This window comes from Solea solea, chromosome 13 (genome assembly GCF_958295425.1).
Source record: "Solea solea chromosome 13, fSolSol10.1, whole genome shotgun sequence".
Lineage (NCBI taxonomy): Eukaryota > Metazoa > Chordata > Actinopteri > Pleuronectiformes > Soleidae > Solea > Solea solea.
This window is the reverse complement of record NC_081146.1, coordinates 9,037,471-9,056,980: the sequence shown is the minus strand read 5'-3', so window position 1 is coordinate 9,056,980 and position 19,510 is coordinate 9,037,471. Positions and strand designations below refer to the sequence as shown.

The 19,510-nt window shown below is 41.8% G+C and overlaps 1 protein-coding gene across 3 annotated transcripts in view; it reads left to right on the top strand.

The window, feature by feature from the left end:
• Positions 1 to 20: 20 nt before the first annotated feature.
• Positions 21 to 19,510, top strand: part of invs (inversin) — a 23,221-nt gene continuing 3,731 nt past the window's right edge. For all 3 annotated transcript variants that reach the window (XM_058647522.1, XM_058647523.1, XM_058647524.1), the window contains exons 1-16: positions 21 to 197; positions 2,608 to 2,712; positions 8,961 to 9,060; positions 10,377 to 10,543; positions 11,860 to 12,033; positions 12,532 to 12,699; positions 12,813 to 12,993; positions 13,563 to 13,672; positions 13,893 to 14,064; positions 15,457 to 15,612; positions 15,789 to 15,910; positions 17,011 to 17,118; positions 17,212 to 17,318; positions 17,425 to 17,634; positions 18,491 to 18,705; positions 18,867 to 19,446. In XM_058647522.1, coding sequence (XP_058503505.1) covers positions 2,710 to 2,712; positions 8,961 to 9,060; positions 10,377 to 10,543; positions 11,860 to 12,033; positions 12,532 to 12,699; positions 12,813 to 12,993; positions 13,563 to 13,672; positions 13,893 to 14,064; positions 15,457 to 15,612; positions 15,789 to 15,910; positions 17,011 to 17,118; positions 17,212 to 17,318; positions 17,425 to 17,634; positions 18,491 to 18,705; positions 18,867 to 19,446 — 2,573 coding nt within the window. In that variant the 5' untranslated portion in view covers positions 21 to 197; positions 2,608 to 2,709. The remainder of the gene's footprint in view (positions 198 to 2,607; positions 2,713 to 8,960; positions 9,061 to 10,376; positions 10,544 to 11,859; positions 12,034 to 12,531; positions 12,700 to 12,812; positions 12,994 to 13,562; positions 13,673 to 13,892; positions 14,065 to 15,456; positions 15,613 to 15,788; positions 15,911 to 17,010; positions 17,119 to 17,211; positions 17,319 to 17,424; positions 17,635 to 18,490; positions 18,706 to 18,866; positions 19,447 to 19,510) is intronic.

The window sequence follows — 19,510 nt, the reverse complement described above, 5'->3', positions numbered from 1 at the left end:
TTGTGGGTAATGTAGTTTTTAAAGTCAATGCACAAGTTTATCTGGTAAGTGAAAAAAACACCAAACATGGCGGCGCGTTGCTGTGTGAAAGTGGTGGGAGTTGTAGTATCTTTGTAATCCAGACGGTAAAGACTGAACGGGACGTCTTGGAAGAAAACTTTCCAGGTTTTCATCTGAGAGGAAAAGAGAGCCAAAAGGTAAATAAAACACCGACGACGAGTATGATTAAGGAACACTGATTTCCAAGACAATGACGTTAACGTTACACTTTTTGATGCAACGCTGTGTAATTCGTCAGCATGTTTATGAATAACTGATTTCTCTTGAACAAGGATAGTTGCATCATTGTGACTTTTTGTAATACTCTCTCCATCCTGTTTTTCTCCATCTACCAATGTGCTGTAGTGTTAAAAATCGAAAACACTACACTACTGAAGTACAAAACTAAGGTTGGGAAACGTTGAGGTGTTGTGATACTGCACATCTATCCAAAATCCACTGTAACTCTTAATCCAGAACAGTTATGTTTATTTTCAGAGGAGTTCTTGAGAGTCACTTGAGCCCTTTACCTAGGTGAAAGCAGCAAAAGTTCACTGTGCAAATAGTATGTTAAGAGTAAAGTATTCCAAATAAAAGTTAAATGCGCAGTAACACCTTTTAGAGAGCAGTTATAGATCCTCCAAGACCCAGAAATTGTTACAAAATCATATGCACATTTTTAAAAATCGAGAAAGCACAAAGGCCACTCAGTGTTGTCCCACAGTGTCAAGTACACTCAAAAAGGTGATCCATATTGAAATCGCCACCAAAGTCCAGTAATTTCCTTGGTACATAACTTTAAAATGTCAAAAGGTTAGTTTTGTTGCGGGACAAATGACAACTTTATCATTCTAATAGATACATTCACATGAATCACAGAACAGTTTTTGAAAGCTCTGTCGTCTTCTTCTTCTTCTTCTTCTTCTTCTTCTCCTTCTAATAATAATAATTATAATTTCCACCAGGCTATACACTGAGAGGTGTAATTGTGCCCTCCACATTTCAAAGTTCTTAATCTGCAGTTCAAAGTTCTTCAACACAGTTCTTCACCACTGTTCAAAATCAACAAAATATTCACAAGCTCCACAAAAAACAGCAGACATCAGCTATAAATGCCAAGAGGGCTCTTCTACTAATTGCAATAACATTCTGGTTATTGTCATCAGATTAACATTACATCAAAACCATTCAACTCAACCGTTCTTGAAAGTTTGAGCCTGTCAACTTTTTTTGTCAAGTGTTTCATTTTCAAATGTCGTGCACCACAATGAAGGAAAAACCGGAGCTGTTGCAATGTCTCAAACACAAACGCTTTATAGTCAAAGAGGTATTTCTGTTTACATTCATCTTGAGTCTATATTTCGGATATGCTGGACAAAAAACAAAAAGATAAATGTATTTTATATAGGCCAGGGGCAGGATCCCACATCTTAGCTGAGCACAAACAGATCTGTGAGCTCTGTGAGCTCAGGTTTAGGATGACACACTGCTCTGGATGGTAAATATTCTTGATCAGACAGTATGTTCTCAGTTTAGCTTTGCACAAGACACCCTCAGGCCATTTCTAAGGATTTGTTTTGATTTAGCAGACATGATAAGATACTTTATTTGAATATATGTATCGCATTCCTACTTTACAAAATGTTTTTGAAATCTCTCATGACCAGGAAGAGATATTTGATAAATCTCAACAGAAAATCTGGTTGGTTAGTCTGTTATCAGGCATGTTAATGAATTTATTCCACAGTCACACTAATGCCTTACTTCATATGCATAAGAGTTCTTACACTTAGACAGTCAGAGATCAACACTGATCTCTGACCTCCTGAACCCGCTTTACCTCGACACAATCGCAGCTTGATGAAGCCACTTCAAGGTAGAAGCTTCCCAGTCTAGGACATCGTGGTCCTCTACACACTTTGCACATCTCCCTTTCCCCCTACAGGAAATTGGTGTATTCCCACGCCTTTGGCATTTAAATTAGCGTAGTGGTCCTCTTTGATACACCCTGATTTGGAATGCCAAGTATCTTATGAACACCTCAGAGAGAAGAACATTTCCCTCAAACGTTCACAAGGTCCAATCACACCTGTGTAGAACATAATAGAATCGAATAGAATAGAATTGTTTGGTCCATAAAATATCAGAAAGTGTTAAAAAATGTTGATCGTTTTTGTCAAATCTGGAAATGATGATGTTCTCGAATGTCTTGTTTTGTCCACAAACCAAAATGATTCACTTTTATCAAAGAAATGAAGGAAATATTCACATTTAAGAAGCACCTTTAATCATGAAAAAAGCGTCAAACCTATTAATCGATTATCAAAATAGTTGACGATTAATTTAGTAATCAATTAATAATCGATTAATCAAGTAACTGTTTCAGATCACACCTGAAACCAAACAGTATTATTCAAACAAAGGATAGTTGCACTCCACTGGATTAGATTATAACAATCCTTTGTGTCTGTGTGTGATCAGGACAGTAGCAGTTTATTGCTCTCAGGTATTTGTGGGAACAGGTGGGCTGGTCTCAGTATGTGAGTGATCCTCTTCTTCTCCTGGCAGGAGCCAGGATCAGGGCAGGTAGGGGACCTGGACATGCATACACACCCACCAAGGATGCACTGAACTGGGAAACATCTGCCGAAGTGTGCCCTTCAACAAGCTATGGTAAGAATCCATCACACACAGTGCAGATCCCAGAAGAGTTAGTTTTTTTCTGAATTGCAGAGTGGTTAAATTACTGTCTCACCTGCACTAGTCATTTAAAATTCTCTCTTAAGAGTCAAAACCATTGGGACTATGTGTAACAAGCATAATTGTCTTTGCTGTTACTGCCTAATTGTTAAGAAGATTAAGGTGTAATGTTGAATTGAATCCCTGCATTAATATTTTATGGGCTAAAGCTGTTCATAGGGGGGTTCACAGTGTGTGTGCAACTCACAGATGGAGTCAGAGGAGGATTCCTCTCTCTCTCTCTCTCTCTCTCTCTCTCTCTCTCGCTCGCTCGCTCGCTCGCTCGCTCTCTCTCGCTCTCTCCTGGTCTGAATATCAGTGAGGGAAAGACACAAGAGCAGAATGTCCTTATTCAGCTGTGTAATGCTTGGAAATTATCTTTGTAGAGTTTGTTTAGTATATGGTGGTAATGATACAAAACAAACCTTTTATTTTTAATTTATAAAACAAAGTTTTATATCTCCACTGAGGATAAAAACAAAAACAAAATACCATTGCCATTTTAGATAATAAAAATACAGTTATGAAGGCAGTGTATGTTATTTTATGCTGTGTTACTGTATATTTACTGATACTTCACGTGTTGGAATATTTTTCTTGAGGATTGAGATAAATGAAACCAAAATGTGAGAAGAGCTTTATGCCTGTTATACAGCATAAAAACAGTCTTCTTTAAAGCATCTCTCTCAAAACCGGCTTCATTGCTTTGTCCTCCTGAGTATTTTGTCATTGTCCAGTAAAATGCTATGATGTCGTGCAATGTATTTCCTTAGTTAATCATGTGTGAAGTTGTAATGCACAGTCTCCTATCACACAACATGTAGTACACACCCATACTCTCATTTCCTCTGACCACCCTCGCCCTATTTTGTCCGCTCCTCCCTCGTCTTTTTCCATTTCACATTTGTTCTCATTGATTTTTTTGTTTGTTTTTCCAGCTGATTATGTCCCCGTACTCTGATTCGCCGATGGGCACATTGCTCTCTGCACTTTAATTGGACATTTAATTAGATCACAGTTTTAGTCCAATTAGACTCAGAGGTGTAGGGGCAAGGGAGTGGAGGCGAGAAGAGGCCAAAGTCCCCAAGCTGGTTTCTCTCTCTCTCTCTCTCTCTCTCTCTTTCTCTTGCTCTCTGTCCCTCCCCCTCTAATTTTTCTCCCTCTATCCTTCCTACAGTTTTTCTTCATCTGTTTTTTTCTGTCCGCCTTGCCCTGTCTCACTCTCCCTCCTGAGGATGGCTCATTAGTGATATAATGGGATGACACAAAACACACAGCTCTCCTGATTCTCAGATCGTCTCCAACAACAGCTGAAACTCTCTCACACACACAGAAGTTGATGAAAGCTCTGTCTGCTCATATTTTTTTGTACTGAAGCTGTGAGGGGTAAGCAAAAGGGCGTAGAAGACAGGGCTTAGAGGATATTGGTAGCTCTGATTCTTCTCCAGCACCAAATGAAAGTGTACCAGTCATAACAGCATTAACAAACACTCGCAGAAACACTGACACAGCAACATGCTGGGCAAAACCACATTGGCTAACTGGTGTGATGTCACTACACCTCAGTTAAGCCTCATTACTGGCAGTTTTCACTTGTATGCTTGTCAAATGCACATCTCTTCTGCATCAGTCTCAGCTCCCCAATGATTCTGTCCTCTTTTTGTTGTCATAATCTTTGCACAAAGCTCAAGCTCAGAGCATAAACAACACTGTGCCCCAGTGGGTGAAAACACATGGGCAAATGTAAACACACACTAACACACACCCAGATGTACTGTATGCAGATTTGCCTACACCTACACTTAGGTGTTAGGTCCTCAGAGGACACGAGTCAATCTTTGTGTCCCTTGAGCAGTCACACACACCACCTCCTACCCTCCAACCTCAGGAGAAACACACACACATTAATGTGTGGTATGTGTTCCCACTCTAGACGTCATACTGTATATGTGTGTGTTATATACGTACATGTAATATGTATAGAGGGTTTGTGTGTGTGTGTGTGTGTGTGAATGACAGGCAGCAGGCAGGGGTGTTTTAGCCACAGGCGTCACTACCTGACCCCCGTAGCTGTGAGATTGACAGCTGTGGTCCCGCCTAATTGCATTACTCTCCCAGGTGATTGGCTCACACCCTGGGGGCTCATTTGTCAGGATGCATTGTGGTAATGATGTAAATTAGCAGATCTATGTGTCACTCAGCCTTCTCCCCCCACTGATTGGCCCCGCTGTGCCCCAGAACTCAGCCCCCAGCTGAGGGAGCCAGCTCATTGGTCCTTAGGGAACCAGGAAGTCCCCCAGAAATAGGGCTTTACAGATACGGCATCCCTGTGGGCTGATATTATCCTTCTTCCCACCTCTTTACATGTCAGTCAAAACCCTGGGACTGATCCCTGCTGCCTCTATCTCCTATCTGAGGCATACTGTAGGTACTGTATATACATACACACACATTCAGCCAGCGCAGGCAACTGTAATAACATCATGTTGGGATGACAAGACCCTAAACGTGGGCTCTCATAACTTTGTAAATTGCACTGCAATACAGCATATTTTAATAAAAACAGAAAAGTGTATGTGCGTGCGTGCGTGCGTGCGTGCGTGCGTGCATGTACACCTGTCTTGAACTGAAATAAAGGCCAAAGACTCAGGCTCTGTTCCCCGCTGCTTACCCAGCATGTTCTAGATACATCCTCTGTTAAAAGCTGACACCTTCACATTGACAGACAGCTGGATAAATATATACATATACATATACAGTATATACATAATGTATAATGTATAATATATGTGTATATATATATACATATATACTGTATATACATACATATGTATATATATATACATACAGTATATATATATATATATAAATATACAAACAAACAGTGTATGTGTTTGTTCACAAACTTGAACGAACACACACACAGACTCCCTGGTTTCTTTGTCTCAATAGCCTCAATTGAAGTGTTAGTTACAGCACAAGTCAAGTGTGTGTGTGCCTGTGCAGCTCTCCTGTCGAGTAGCTGAAAGGTTTCGTGGTAGTTCCATGATTCTTTGTTAAACTCACTGTGGTCATATGAGGCCGAATATGAATAAAGACTAAATAATGTCAGCATCAGCATGAATCAATACTCATACAGATGTACAATCACTTGGCCCCGACCTCAACCCATAATCAATGGTTTTCTCTGAGTTATTGTCTTCATATTAACGAGTGGAGTGCTCCCTGAGGATCATGTATGAATGGCTAAATGAGACCACTCGACACCTCTCAACAGGACCTGGTGTTGTTTTTACACCCTCCTTTGTTCGATTTCAGACACTGCATCGCAAAAGCCTTTTTAGCCAAATTTGGATGCACTGTGGGTGTTTCCAAAACACTCGGGTCCTCATGAAACTCTAATTGCCTGCTCTTGGAGATATGAATGTCCCTCACATAGTTTCAAATATTGACTGTCAGTGTTTGGCCGAATTAAAACTTTTCTCTGCGTCAAAGATTATTCATAAATCAATTCATATGTTTACTGTGGCAGCTGGGGGCTTGTATATTTACTCCAGAAAGAGATCAACAAAAGTTTAGGAAAAGTTTGGAATACGCTCAGCACACGATTAAAAAGTAGAACAAAAAAAATGTTCTGAATGTGTCTCATTTGCGTAGTTCACTGGATGTGAACATCAGAAACATCACTCCCTCTGAAGTGCAGCTATAGCAGTGCACTGCTGTTATACCTGCATGTGTTAGATATTAGTATGTGCAGACGGTGCGTGTGTGCGTAAGCACACGCACGTAAATTACCGAGTGAGTAATCATTGTAAATTAGAAACGTTAAGAGATGTTTGTGGTTGATTTTGGTAAACCCCAGTAAAAACTCTCTCTCACGGAAAATAACTTCCCATGACGCGGCACATGTGCCAAACACGCACATGCAGACACATTCACGCACACTTTTAAGCACCGCATCTTCCATCCTTGCAGTAAATGCAGTATTTAACCTGTATTAAGTGTACGTCATTAATTGGCAGAGCGTGAGAAAGCAGCGAGTATAGTGAGTAATTGCCGTGCCTCTTTATGAGGTGGGAGAGGGGAGGATGAGAAGGAAGGAGGGAGGTCACTGGAGTATTTACTCCTCCCTTTAGATCATTCAGTTTCATGAATGTTCTCAAGATTTCAACTAGGGCTAGGCAAAAACAATTAGATGTGTGTTTGTCTGTTTGTATTGTTTTCTGTGCATAAGAAAGTTTAAAACCACAGTTAACTGGTTTCTTTAACTTTCACTCAGGAGGAAAAATGTATCTTTATTTCTGTGACATTTACTGGGGTGACATTTTGATATCCTGATAATGTTTTTGGCCATATCATCGAGACCTAACTGCTGCCAGAATAACCACCCGACCTGCCTATGGTTCGATGTATTGTATAAAATCTACTTAAAGCTCCAGGGTCTTTGCTTGTGTCGCTGCTACCCCCCCAATGAGAGGCGCATGGAATGAGCAGAGCAGTGAATCAAGCAGGTTTCTCAGTGGTTATAATCTAAAGCTCAAAAATAAGCTGCTAGAGGTAAACAAATAGACATGAAGTGAGCTTCTGCAGTGAGTTACAGAGACGTTGCAGGTTTATGACACACACGTAGAGGCTGTCTGCACAAGTCAGGACTATTACTCAGGTGAGTCTGCAGAGCTTTCTGAAATGACTACTCTTGGTACATTTTCCAACAGTTCGCAGCTGTCTCGCGTTAACTGCTGGGCTTCCACCTTGCCTCTGTCAGTTGAGACGTAAATGCACCACTCTTTGTGCAGCGTGGGAATATCACTGGGCGACACGAAAACAAAATACAGCAATACTGAGAAACGCGGAGAGAGTTGTGTGGAGCTGAGAGGCCTTCACACAATGCTGATGTTAGAATGTAGCAGACGTTACAGCTTCAAGTTTTCTAGATAGAGAATCAGATCAGGTTGACGTGACTGGTAATGAAAATGTCTTGGAGAAATCTCAGATTGTGACATGATTTTGTGCCTCCAGCATTTGTGTGTTTAGGGACAATAATTGATTTCTGTGTTGTGCCCTGCAGGCTTTGTCCCCACATCTCTAAACCCACACACAGACACACACACACACAGCGAGGCATGCTGCAGTATTAATGAGACATGAATAAGACATGAAGAGAGACCCCCCTCTTACACACTCACACAGGGTCTCCCCCTCCCTGGCTGCTTCCTGTCTGCAGATTACCCAGCTTTCACTGGGCTTTGGTTAAGTGGGGCCAGGAAGAGATTTAACCCCCCCACTCCCCCACCAGCAGGAGCAGAAACACACACATACACACACATACACACACATACACACACATGCACACATACACACACTTTCCCTGCTGTCAGTAACCATTAGCTTGCTTATTATGTTATTGAAGTATCTGTTTTGTTGTGTGGTTGACAGTTAGCAGAGGTGTTAAACTGACACCGACAAATATGAGGATATCTAAGAAGAATCTCAGAAAGACTGTCTGCGATGCATATTGGCACTATCTGAATTTTGTCTTCTTTTTTCTGGGAAGGGGGGTTGTTGTTTTTTAAACTATATCTAGAGCGTAATTTCTTATATTTACACACACACACACACCAATCAGTGATAATGGACGCAACTTCTGGCTTCAACCCATCCTTATTACACACCATTAGTGAACACACAAGTCAGGAGCAGGAACAGTGAACAGTACACATCTGTGCTGAACACTGAGTGAAAGCTAAAGTAACCAGTTAATTGTAGTTTTAAACTTTTTTTATCCACAGAAAATTACAATTAACATTTTACAAATCTGAGGTAAAACATTCCCAGTGATTATATCAATATGTGTTAAATGCATGCACAACGCATAAACATTAATATAGATGTACTGTTATTTTGATTTTAATAACTGCATATTATTAATACATTACTGCCCAGCCCTAACTGTGTTATATTAGGTGTATTCATTTAAACATTGGCTATTATAGCCTATAAATTATGTATGAACTACTTAATTACGACTGCGTCCATTCATGGCGTTTGCTTGTGGCTAAATGAATGGAAGGGAAATTGTCCATTCTATTTTAATGTCAGGGTGTTAAACACTTGATACGTGAGCAGAGGGTACTTTGCTGCAGGTTGAGTTGTGACCTTCCCTTCCTCTGTTCACGTTGCAGGCCACAGCAACGTCTGGCCCGGGAACCGTCTCACTGGGATCCCAGGTTCACGCTGCAGCTGTCAACGGAGATCGGAGTGTCCTCCTCAAACTCATCACAGGTGAGCGACACACAGCCAGACAGCGTCTAATACGTAGAAGTAACATACTGGAAGAGAAATGGCAAAAATCAATATCAACAATTGATGTTCTATTTGCTGGTGTGTATGTCTAAATAATGGTGTCTTGTCCTGATTATATATATTCCTTATGCATGATGCCATAATCAAAACAATCAATCGAAAAAAAATCACTGTCTCAGCTATATGAGGAACTTAGCATCATGATTGTATTATATGAATCTTAACTTCTAAATCCCAAGCCCAGAAGTGCTGTACAATAGTATTATGTAGTCATGAGTTGTTGTATTTATTTATTTTACTTTGTTGATTGCATTTATAGTGAGAGACACACAAAAACATATTTAAACACACATAATTCCCCCAGAAAATATGTATGGATGAATGAATAATCCTGAATAAACAAAAGAGACAAGGTGCAACAATTATCACACCCAAACATCACAGTGGGAGCAATATGCCACCACATAATCATAGAATGGCAAGGGGACTGTACATGGTAAGATGTGCAGAGTTCCATATAAAGTTTAAAGTTTAAAGTTTAAAGTTTAATTTTATTAATCCCCTTAGGGAAAGTATTCCTCTGCATTTTGACCCATCCTAGAATTAGGAGCAGATGCACATCTGCAGATATATCAGCAGATGTGGTGCAGGTTATACAGGCACAGGTTCTGTCCCATGTCAACTGTCCTGCTGTGTGGTCAAATACATAAGCATAAATGTTTATTATGGCATACAGTTAAACAGTCTTGTTTTTACAGTCAGTTTACAGTACAAATGCCCAATTTGGACGCATTGAGAAGAACAGTTACGTACAGAGCCATGTCAAAATGGAATTCTCTATCTCTCATCTTTACTTTAATTTAAGGGATTCATTGGTTTGTTAAGTTCAGTTGTACTTTGCCAGAGAATAACTAGTCCTTGTTTATTTTTTAAATATGTTTTGTATTTTCTTTATATTTTAATTTCTCTGTGATTTTGTCATTTTCCTTTTATGTTATACTTGTATTGTAACGTGGCATTGTGAATGTATTATTTTGTACTGAATTGTTTCTTCTATTGACCCCCAAAAAACAAAACCTAGAAACATTATCTAATTGTCAATGAATATGTAGAACACTAATTTTTACTTTGGCATACAGGAAGAGAAATACAGTATCACATGATCATTGCAGAGTGCTACAAATATATATATATATATATTGGTTTTGAATAACTTTTATCCTCTTAACCCCTGTTGACTTTGAGCTAAAACTGTGCTTTTGTCTGCATGTGTGTCTGGGTATGGGTGTGAGTAGCGGAGCCGTCACTGCGGGACCGCGAGGACCAGTTTGGTCGGACCCCTTTGATGTACTGTGTCCTGGCCGACCGCCTGGATTGTGCAGAGATTCTGCTGAAGGCCGGAGCCTCGGTCAACAAGGCTGACCACAGCCAGCGGACTGCGCTGCACCTCGCCGCACAGAAGGTATGATTATCCATAAATACACAATCTTAAAGAAGAACACACAATACAAAAACGTATTATTATTCCTGCTGTTGCCCTTTTTAATGACATAAAACCAGACATGACAGTTTATTCACAATAAATGAATGTGAATGCAAATATCAAGGTGTATGAGTATGAAGACACAGTGTGATCCCATACATTTCTTAAGACAAAAGACAATTTATGACTGCAGCCTCTAGTGGGAAGCCAGTGCCCCCTAGTGGTTCTCATTGTGGTTTTAGGGCTTTTGTTGAGGAATATAAACTGATTTAAAACCCTGCCACACAAACTCTCTAGCCCTGATTTTCACTCACACACGCTTATAGATAAACACATTTTCTGCTCACAACATTTTTGCCATGGAAACCTCTGATAGAAGAGAATGATTTTCATTTGGGACTAGTTAAAAAAACAACAACCCGTAAACAAATTATTAACATTGACTGACAAAGTTGATGGCAAGATTTGGCATGAGAACAGTGGGATGCAGTAGTTAAAGTATCTCTTTATAAGTGGCTTATTAATCTGTGCTTAATGTAACAGCAATGTACTGATGTAGGATCATACTATCATTTAGGGGAGAGGGAAGCTAATAGGTTATTGAGGTCTGTCTCATAGATGGGTGGCGCATGTGTGTGTGTGTGTGTGTGTGTGTGTGTGTGTGTGTGCTGGGGGATGCTAGTGATGGGAAGCCCTGTCTCTTTGACATCTGATCAATAAGTGGCTGAGACAGCAAGAGAGGCCAGGGATTACTGATCTAATTGGACTGAGAATAGGGAGGACTAAAATACACATACACACACACACACACACACACACACAGTCTGGATGCATGCTCACACACGAGATAGATCTGTCAGACTGTGGCATCGTGGTCACAGGTTGGCAAATATACAAAAGGAACCCGCACATGTACTCAGTCTTGTCTGCTCGGACACACACACACACAAAACTCGCCCTCCTCTGGCAGCTGTTGCCCGATGCATCACCCAGCTGTTTGGTGGCGAGAGACCAAAAGTGAGGATGATGACAATGATGTGGAGGGGACGACAGGTAGGGAATGGCGGCTCTGTCTGTTTACTGTTTCACAGTTCATCTCGCAAGATGAGCAGACAGACAGGGGGAGGGAATAAAGATGGATGACCCCCAGATTGAACCAGACATTGCTAAAAGCCTGGGGATTCTGTGTGCGGGAGTGTGTGTGTCATTGCTGCTGGTTCATGACTAATGCTGAGGAGCATTGGTGATTTTTGAGCTACTTTTTAGCACAGGATTTTTGTGTATGTGTGTTGCAGGGTAATGTGCGTTTCCTGAAGCTGCTGCTGTCCAGAGGTGCTAACTGGCTGCAGAAGGATCTAGAGGAGATGACCCCGCTTCACCTGGCCACCCGACACCCCTCCCCAAAAGCTCTCGCCCTGTTACTCAAACACATTGGACCAGGAGAGGTCGACACGCAAGACAAGAACAAGGTGCTGCTGTACAAATGCATGTACAGGTTGTTGGAAAACTGTATGTCCTCACTACTGTTTGGCCTCAGTGGTTATCAGATCATTAATTGCAAAGAGATAAATGACTGAAAATAGTTTGTAGGAAGCAGTGGAAATTTGAGGTCTCACACAAAAACATAGAGTGGCCCACTCGCATTGCAGTGAATGTTTTAACAAACTGTGGCTTTGTCCTGTGTTCTGATGATAAGACCACAAACACACAGCCTCCTCTGTCTATTGGAGCAGATGTGTATCTGACATCAGAAGTCGGTTTTGTAATAATCCAATATGCATCATCGTGTCAGATGATTGTGGTTTCAGGAAATCTCAGAATACTTCAGTAGGCTCATATTTCTCTGCTGTTTCATAGTGAAATCATTTTCTGAACGTAAATGGAAACTTCGTGACCACTTACGATGACCCCTGATATTTTCTTCCCCATTCGTCATATCTGTCTCTCCATTTTCTCTGTTTCTGCAGCAAACCGCTTTACACTGGTCTGCGTTTTATAACCGACCAGAACATGTTCGTCTCCTGATCAAGCACGATTCCAACATCGGCATCCCAGACAGTGAAGGCAAAATCCCCCTGCACTGGGCTGCACACAGTCAAGAGCTAAGCGCAACTCAAACTGTCCGCTGTATACTGGTACACACTGCTGTGAACACACACACGTAAACAAAAAACCACATTTTTTTCTTCATCCTTTGTCCTCACCCATGTTTTTTTTTGTCTGCATCTCCCGTGTGTGTGTGTTTTAGGAGGCAGCTCCTACCGAGTCTCTGCTGAACTGGCAGGACTATGAGGGGCGGACACCGCTGCACTTTGCCGTGGCCGACGGTAACGAGGCAGTGGTGGAGGTGCTGACGTCTTACGGGGGCTGCAATGTGACAGCTTATGATAACCTCTTCCGAACGCCGCTGCATTGGGCCGCTCTGCTCGGTGAGTGAGCTTAGGTCCTGAACGTGACCTGCGGCAGCCTTATTGACTTTGCACTGAAATTAAAGATTTCAGGCTTTCAAAGCAAATTATTATTATTTATTTTTTGGCTGAGCGGAAAATAACTTATTACCCATACGTTAAAATTATTATTTTATTCATTTATTGCCATGACATTTTTACGGACATGCAGTGTAACCTCAGGAGGATTTTTAATGGCTCTGGTGTTCTGGTCTTTCTCATAATTTGAGTTCATAAATACCTGAAAAATTGGATCACAATCCATCTTATTACTAAAATTAGCAGATATTTGCATTCAGTTAAGGTCTTGTTTCTTTTGGTTTCTTTAAAAACATTTTCATTGCATCACACGGTGCCTGACTGCAAAGAGTGACCGCTGAGCCATGTTGACCTGATAAGGTGTTTAATCCTCCTCTGTTACCACTCTTGTAAACTGAAAACTAATGACACCTTTTGTTGGACAGTACAGCTGAGCAATTGTCCCAGCTCTTCACTCAGTCGTGCCCTTTTTTTTTTTTATTATATACTAATGTAAATGTGTGTTTTTACAGGTCATGCCAAAATTGTCCACCTGCTGCTGGAGAGAAACTCGTCGGGCACTATTCCCTCTGACAGCCAAGGAGCGACACCGCTGCACTATGGAGCTCAAAGCAACAATGCTGTGAGTCTTACTATGTAGGCTCTGTATGTTGGAAATGTGCATTTATTTTTTCACTTATAGTATAATTTAATTTGAGTAAAAGTTCTATTATATTGGTGAAGAATAACCTATACAGTATTCTTTTCACGTCACCCTTAGTCGGTATGATTTCATGTCTTCCCTCTCAAAATGTCCAGTCCGATAAACCATACCAAGTGATTGTCTGTCCATGTGTGACTAGGAGACAGTTGGTGTGTTTCTGTCCCACCCCTCGGTGAAGGATGAGCCTGATTTGGAGGGGAGGACGGCCTTTATGTGGGCTGCTGGGAAGGGCAGTGATGATGTGATTTGCACCATGCTGGCTCTCACCCCTCACATTGACATCAACATGGCTGACAAGTATGGAGGCACCGGTGAGCACCTGAGTTTGAGGGTTTGGTGATACAAACCACCCTGGTCACTTTGATGTTCACACAAACACAAACACACACCTTTCATCAGAGCCTGGTGTGCCCATTCATTTTAGGCCACAGAGGATGTTTGACGATGATGATGATGATGATGTCACAGGGGATTCCCCCCAAGGTGTAAGAGAGACTGTGAGAGTGAGGGAAGTGATACTGTCAGCAAGAATACTGTGAACTCACTGAATAGACTCCACCACTGCCAGCACTGGTCTCTGAAAACACACGCACATGCTGACTCTCCAAACCCTCTGGGCTGTTTGGACATATAATCTCAATGGCGATATTCCCTCTGCTCAGCCAAGCAGTCGTTGTTTATGCATGCATAACATGCCACGGTTGAGTCTTGCTAATGAAACGGTGTGAAGGGCAGTGGAGCTGACTGGTGCCCAGATCACTTATGTGCACTTGAGTCGAGTCTGTATTGTCTGGGGAGCTGAAGGGGGAGTGGGGGGTTGCACCAGCCATAAGTGTTTTGCATTAGTCCTGGCCAAGGAGGCAGCATCAGTCAGTCAGTCATCATCTACCGCTTTATCCTCCACCAGAGGGTCGCGGGGGGTGCTGTGCCAATCTCAGCTACATTGGGCGATAGGTGGGGTACACCCTGGACAGTTCCCCAGTCCATCGCAGCCAAGGAGGCAGCATAACAAATTTTAAAATGACTATCATGATACATGTAAAGAAAGCTATCACACACTGTAAAAGACATAAAACTCAATATTCAGTCAACATACACTGACGAAAAAGAAGGCACAATATTAAGAATGACCACAAAGTTTTCTCAATTCTTTTAATTGATATAAATTCCCAAAGTGATCAACTGTGAGAGTTCAAGCTCCTTTTGTAATTTACTCCGGGTAACGGGAACATCATAGTTAAAAGCTTTCTTTCCAAGTTCAGTTCTGGCTCTAGAGACTGACATTTGTAGGGTATCATTTAAGCACAGGCCTTGAGTATTTTAGTTTGTGCACAACGCAGACACAAAGGAATCAAACTAAGTATAGATTTGAAGACAAAATTCATCCAGGGACTAAATCTGCGAGCATATAGAGAGGGTATATGGTGTATAGTGTTTATATGTGAGAGTGAAGCGTGGTAGGGGAAGAAAAGTATTGTCATGTATAGTAGCAGGGGGGCAATAGAAGTTCCGCATTGGTGCTTTAAGCAAAGCAGGTCACCAAATTCCATCAAAGGTATACTATAAACCAAGTGTTGATGATGAAAGGTGAGGTACATGAAGGAGCAGCAGGTGATCTGATAATGTTTAGATTCAGGAGCTTGTATTCTTTACTTTTTGTTGTATATTTTTTGTAATAATTGTGTTTGTATATGTCCCCACAGCACTCCATGCGGCCTCCCTGTCAGGTCATGTGAGCACAGTGAAGCTGCTGTTGGAGAAAGGAGCAATGGTCGACTCTCTGGACGTGATGAAACACACACCGCTGTTTCGTGCCTGTGAGATGGGACACAGAGACGTCATACTCACGCTCATCAAAGGTGGGTGTACTTGTTACTTTACATCCAGTAATGTCCCTGTGGTTATTGTGTTCGGAGTATTTTTTATTTTTTTTAATGCGTTTCCCTGACAATCCAAAAACTACTGTAGCGGTGTCATCCATGATAAATAAGAGGAAGATGTTTTCAGTGTTGTTGAAATGTAAATGTGCGCTAAGGCTCTGCACATGTGGACCTGGTGGACGTGGATGGTCACACCGCTCTGCACTGGGCTGCACTGGGAGGAAATGCTGAGGTCTGCCAGATACTGATGGAGAATGGGATCAGTCCTAATGTGCAGGTATGGACGTACACGCTCGACTGTGAACCTGCAGAGCAACAGAAGCTCTTCTCAGTGAACACATTTTAGAGTCAGTCCCTCTTCTTGTCTGAGCTGTGCAGCGCCAAAGTTATTTGGTCAAATCAAACCATAAATGGAGATATTGAGAACTCTTTGGGTAGAACCACTTCCTGGATACGATATATGTAAAACCAATTTAAGAGTAAACTCCAAGGCATGATCTTTTAACCGACTCAAATGCCCTTAACATAACAGATAGTTCATTTTGTGTTATAGGAGCTTGGTTTCAGGCAACATAAAACTCTAAAGAGATAAAATACGGAAAGATATAAGAGATGAAATGCAAAGGTAAACAGAAGAATGAAATGTATAAATTAATATTACATAGTGCATGTCATGTTCACCCCCTCTAAAAACAAACACCAAAACATTGACTCCTTGTTTGACTCCCTGATGAAGGCTTGGGGCTAAAATTAATCAATTAATCCCCCCACGTATTTCACAAGCAGAGCATAAATAATACTCAGAATCAAGATCAAAAATCTGGTTCTACTCTGTTAAAGGTGATGTATATAAAATATGGTATATAAAAATATCAGCGACATTTAAAACTTGAAGCTAGTGCAATCCCAAGTCAATTGTTGGATGAGCATGGTTCAAGTGGGTTGTCGGAATTGACAAAATACAGAAAAAAAAACACTGTCACACTGTGTCCATACACCTACTGTACATACAGACCATTAACTGTCCCACTGTCCTGTAACCGTTTTGGTTAATTTTCGTGGGTCTGCAACAGGCAGAGAATTATCATGATGAGAGGAGACAACAGGGTGACAATATTTGGACCGTAAAATATCTACAGACAAAGTGAAAGAGAGAGGAATGTCAGCTAACCTTGGTTTCACATTTTGAGAGAGAAAATGTTTCGGTCCGTTGTCAACTTCCTCGGCACCATTGATATCAGTGAAGCCAGTTTTTTAATTTAGCATGTTTCCTTAGTCTCTGACGACACATCATGGTCATTTTATGGCTTAATATAATAAAGCACTGTTAACTGTAATCTGGATTTGGCTTTTAAATGTTTAACTTCTGCTGGACAGGACCAGGCAGGACGGACTCCCCTGCAGTGTGCTGCCTATGGAGGCTACATCACCTGTATGGCTGCTCTCATGGAGAACAATGCCGATCCTAACATACAGGACAAGGAGGTGAGTATCTTCCCATAATGTCTGCTAATGGAACCTTGTTTTCTGTTCATCTCATCTGAATTTGACAATTTGCTTTTCTTCATGTGTGCACAGGGGCGAACTGCTCTCCACTGGTCATGTAACAATGGCTACCTGGATGCTGTGAAACTGCTGTCCGGCTACGATGCCTTTCCTAATCACATGGAGCACACGGAGGAGAGGTGAGGGCCGGGCCACTCACAAAGAGGGCAGACATGAGAAGGCAATGAAATGAAAGTGGGGAGATTGTTCCGTGAATGACACTGGTGTTTAAATTGTGTCGAGCAGGTACACGCCTCTGGACTATGCTCTGCTTGGGGGACACAGTGAGGTGACGCAGTTCATGCTGGAGCATGGCGCTCTTTCCATTGCAGCCATCCAGGACATTGCTGCTGCCTCCATCCAGGCTGTCTACAAGGGCTACACTGTGCGCAAGGCCTTCAGGGAGAGAAAGCAGCTCCTCATGAGGCACGAGCAGCTGCGTAAGGATGCAGCCAAGTGAGTGACGAGCATGCACACACGCACACAGTCTTGTCTCAAGTTTGTCCTAACCATAAAATATGTCATTTTAATGATTTACATTGTGAGAATGTGAGAATATTTATTTGTGTGTGTGTGTGTGTGTGTGTGTGTGTGTGTGTGTAATCAGATAACATGAGTCATGGCTAGACCACACATACAACACGAATATGAAAAACATGCAGTTCACATACACATACGTACAAAAAGCCTTTGTCATACTTTGTTTGAAGATGCTTGCATTCATTGTGAGACATTATGTTTATCACACAACATTTGCATCTTATCTCTCATTCCGGTTTCTGTTATCTGTCTCTGTCCGTCTCTCAGCTCTATAGAAACAGTCACACTCTCTCCGTATCTGTCTTTCTCTCTGTCATCCCTGCACACAGATATGTCTTCTCCCCGTCTTCTCCTTTAGCTCGTTTGTCATTTTCTTTTTCTTTTTTTCGTCATTTGCTCACTCGTCTCACCTTAATTGTCTTGCACAATGCATTTGGGAAGTTAACTTGTTTTAGTGGAGCAATGAACCTGTTTTATCTGCTCTGATTATTCTTTTTCCATCATCTTTTTGTTTTTATTTCACTTACATACACAAACATTCACCCACCATCAGGTTTTTCAACTGAAAAAAAGCTAATATTTCTGCTTTCTATGTATTGTTGTTAGGTTCTAAGATGTTCAATACGTGTATTTGCCTAGCAAGTAGTTTTAAAAGGGATTTTGTACTCATCAGTGTCACAAAATACATTTTTTTCACATTGTCTCTTCATGTGGTGTATTGTACACACTACTGCACATGCGATCATTAGGTCAAATTGTTCTTTGTGTCTAGGAAACGAGAAGAAGAACAGCGGAGACGAGAGGCCGTGCAGCAGGAGGTCCCAGTGTCCACTGCAGAGAAACGGAAAGTTTCTTTGGTGAGAGAAGAGCAGAATCAGCTCTCTTTAGTCAACACTGTAGAGAGCCTATCCATGAATGACTCTGTGGTGGAAACAAAGAAGTCATCCAAAGCGGAATACACAAGGAGTAAAGAGGAGAGACACAAAGGTACGAATGTGCAGAAGTCCTTCAAGTTGTTAGGATGCAGTTTCCACTTTGAATTGAGAGCGATGATGTGGTGACAGCTGATTATGTCGATCAAGATTAAAATAATAAATATCATTACTTATTTATTTAATTATTTCATCACAATGCCTTCTTGCCACCAGAGCACAAGAGCAGATCCTCCAGAAGAGGCAAAGCATCTGAACCACGTGAGGCTCCAGAGGCTTTGAGCCACCAAAGTCCTGTCACAGCTGACACAGTGTCTGGTGCCCCTCAAACCACCAGGCTGAAGGAACTTCTCTCGCCTGCCAGCTGCTTTCAGCCACCCATTCTCAAGCCCAGACCCCCCTCCATACCCAAAGTCAGAGAACGAGCCACTCCAATCAAAAGCAATCCTTCAGGGAGTGTCTCCTCTATGGACCACACTGAGGACACTTCCAGAGAATCCATCCTCATTAGAAAGAAAGACTCTCACATGAATGTGCAGACTGCTACCAGCAAGAACGATGCCCACGCCTCTCCAAAAAGGCGCCGACACCACAAGGAGCACACTTCTGAGAGAGTCTCCACCAAAGACCAAACTCACTCTGCCTCATTAAGAAGCAGCTCACCTTTAGACCACAAACGCCTCACAAGAAAGACTGGCACACATGTACCGACCTCTACACGTACACACAGATACGACAAAGAGCAGTGCAGGAGGAGGAACGCGGCAGCACGCGTCATTCAGCGAGCCTGGCGAAGGTGAGTTCACACGTCTCTATTTGAGTTGGTACCTGAAGGAGTGCTCGGTAGCTGAGGCTTCCGT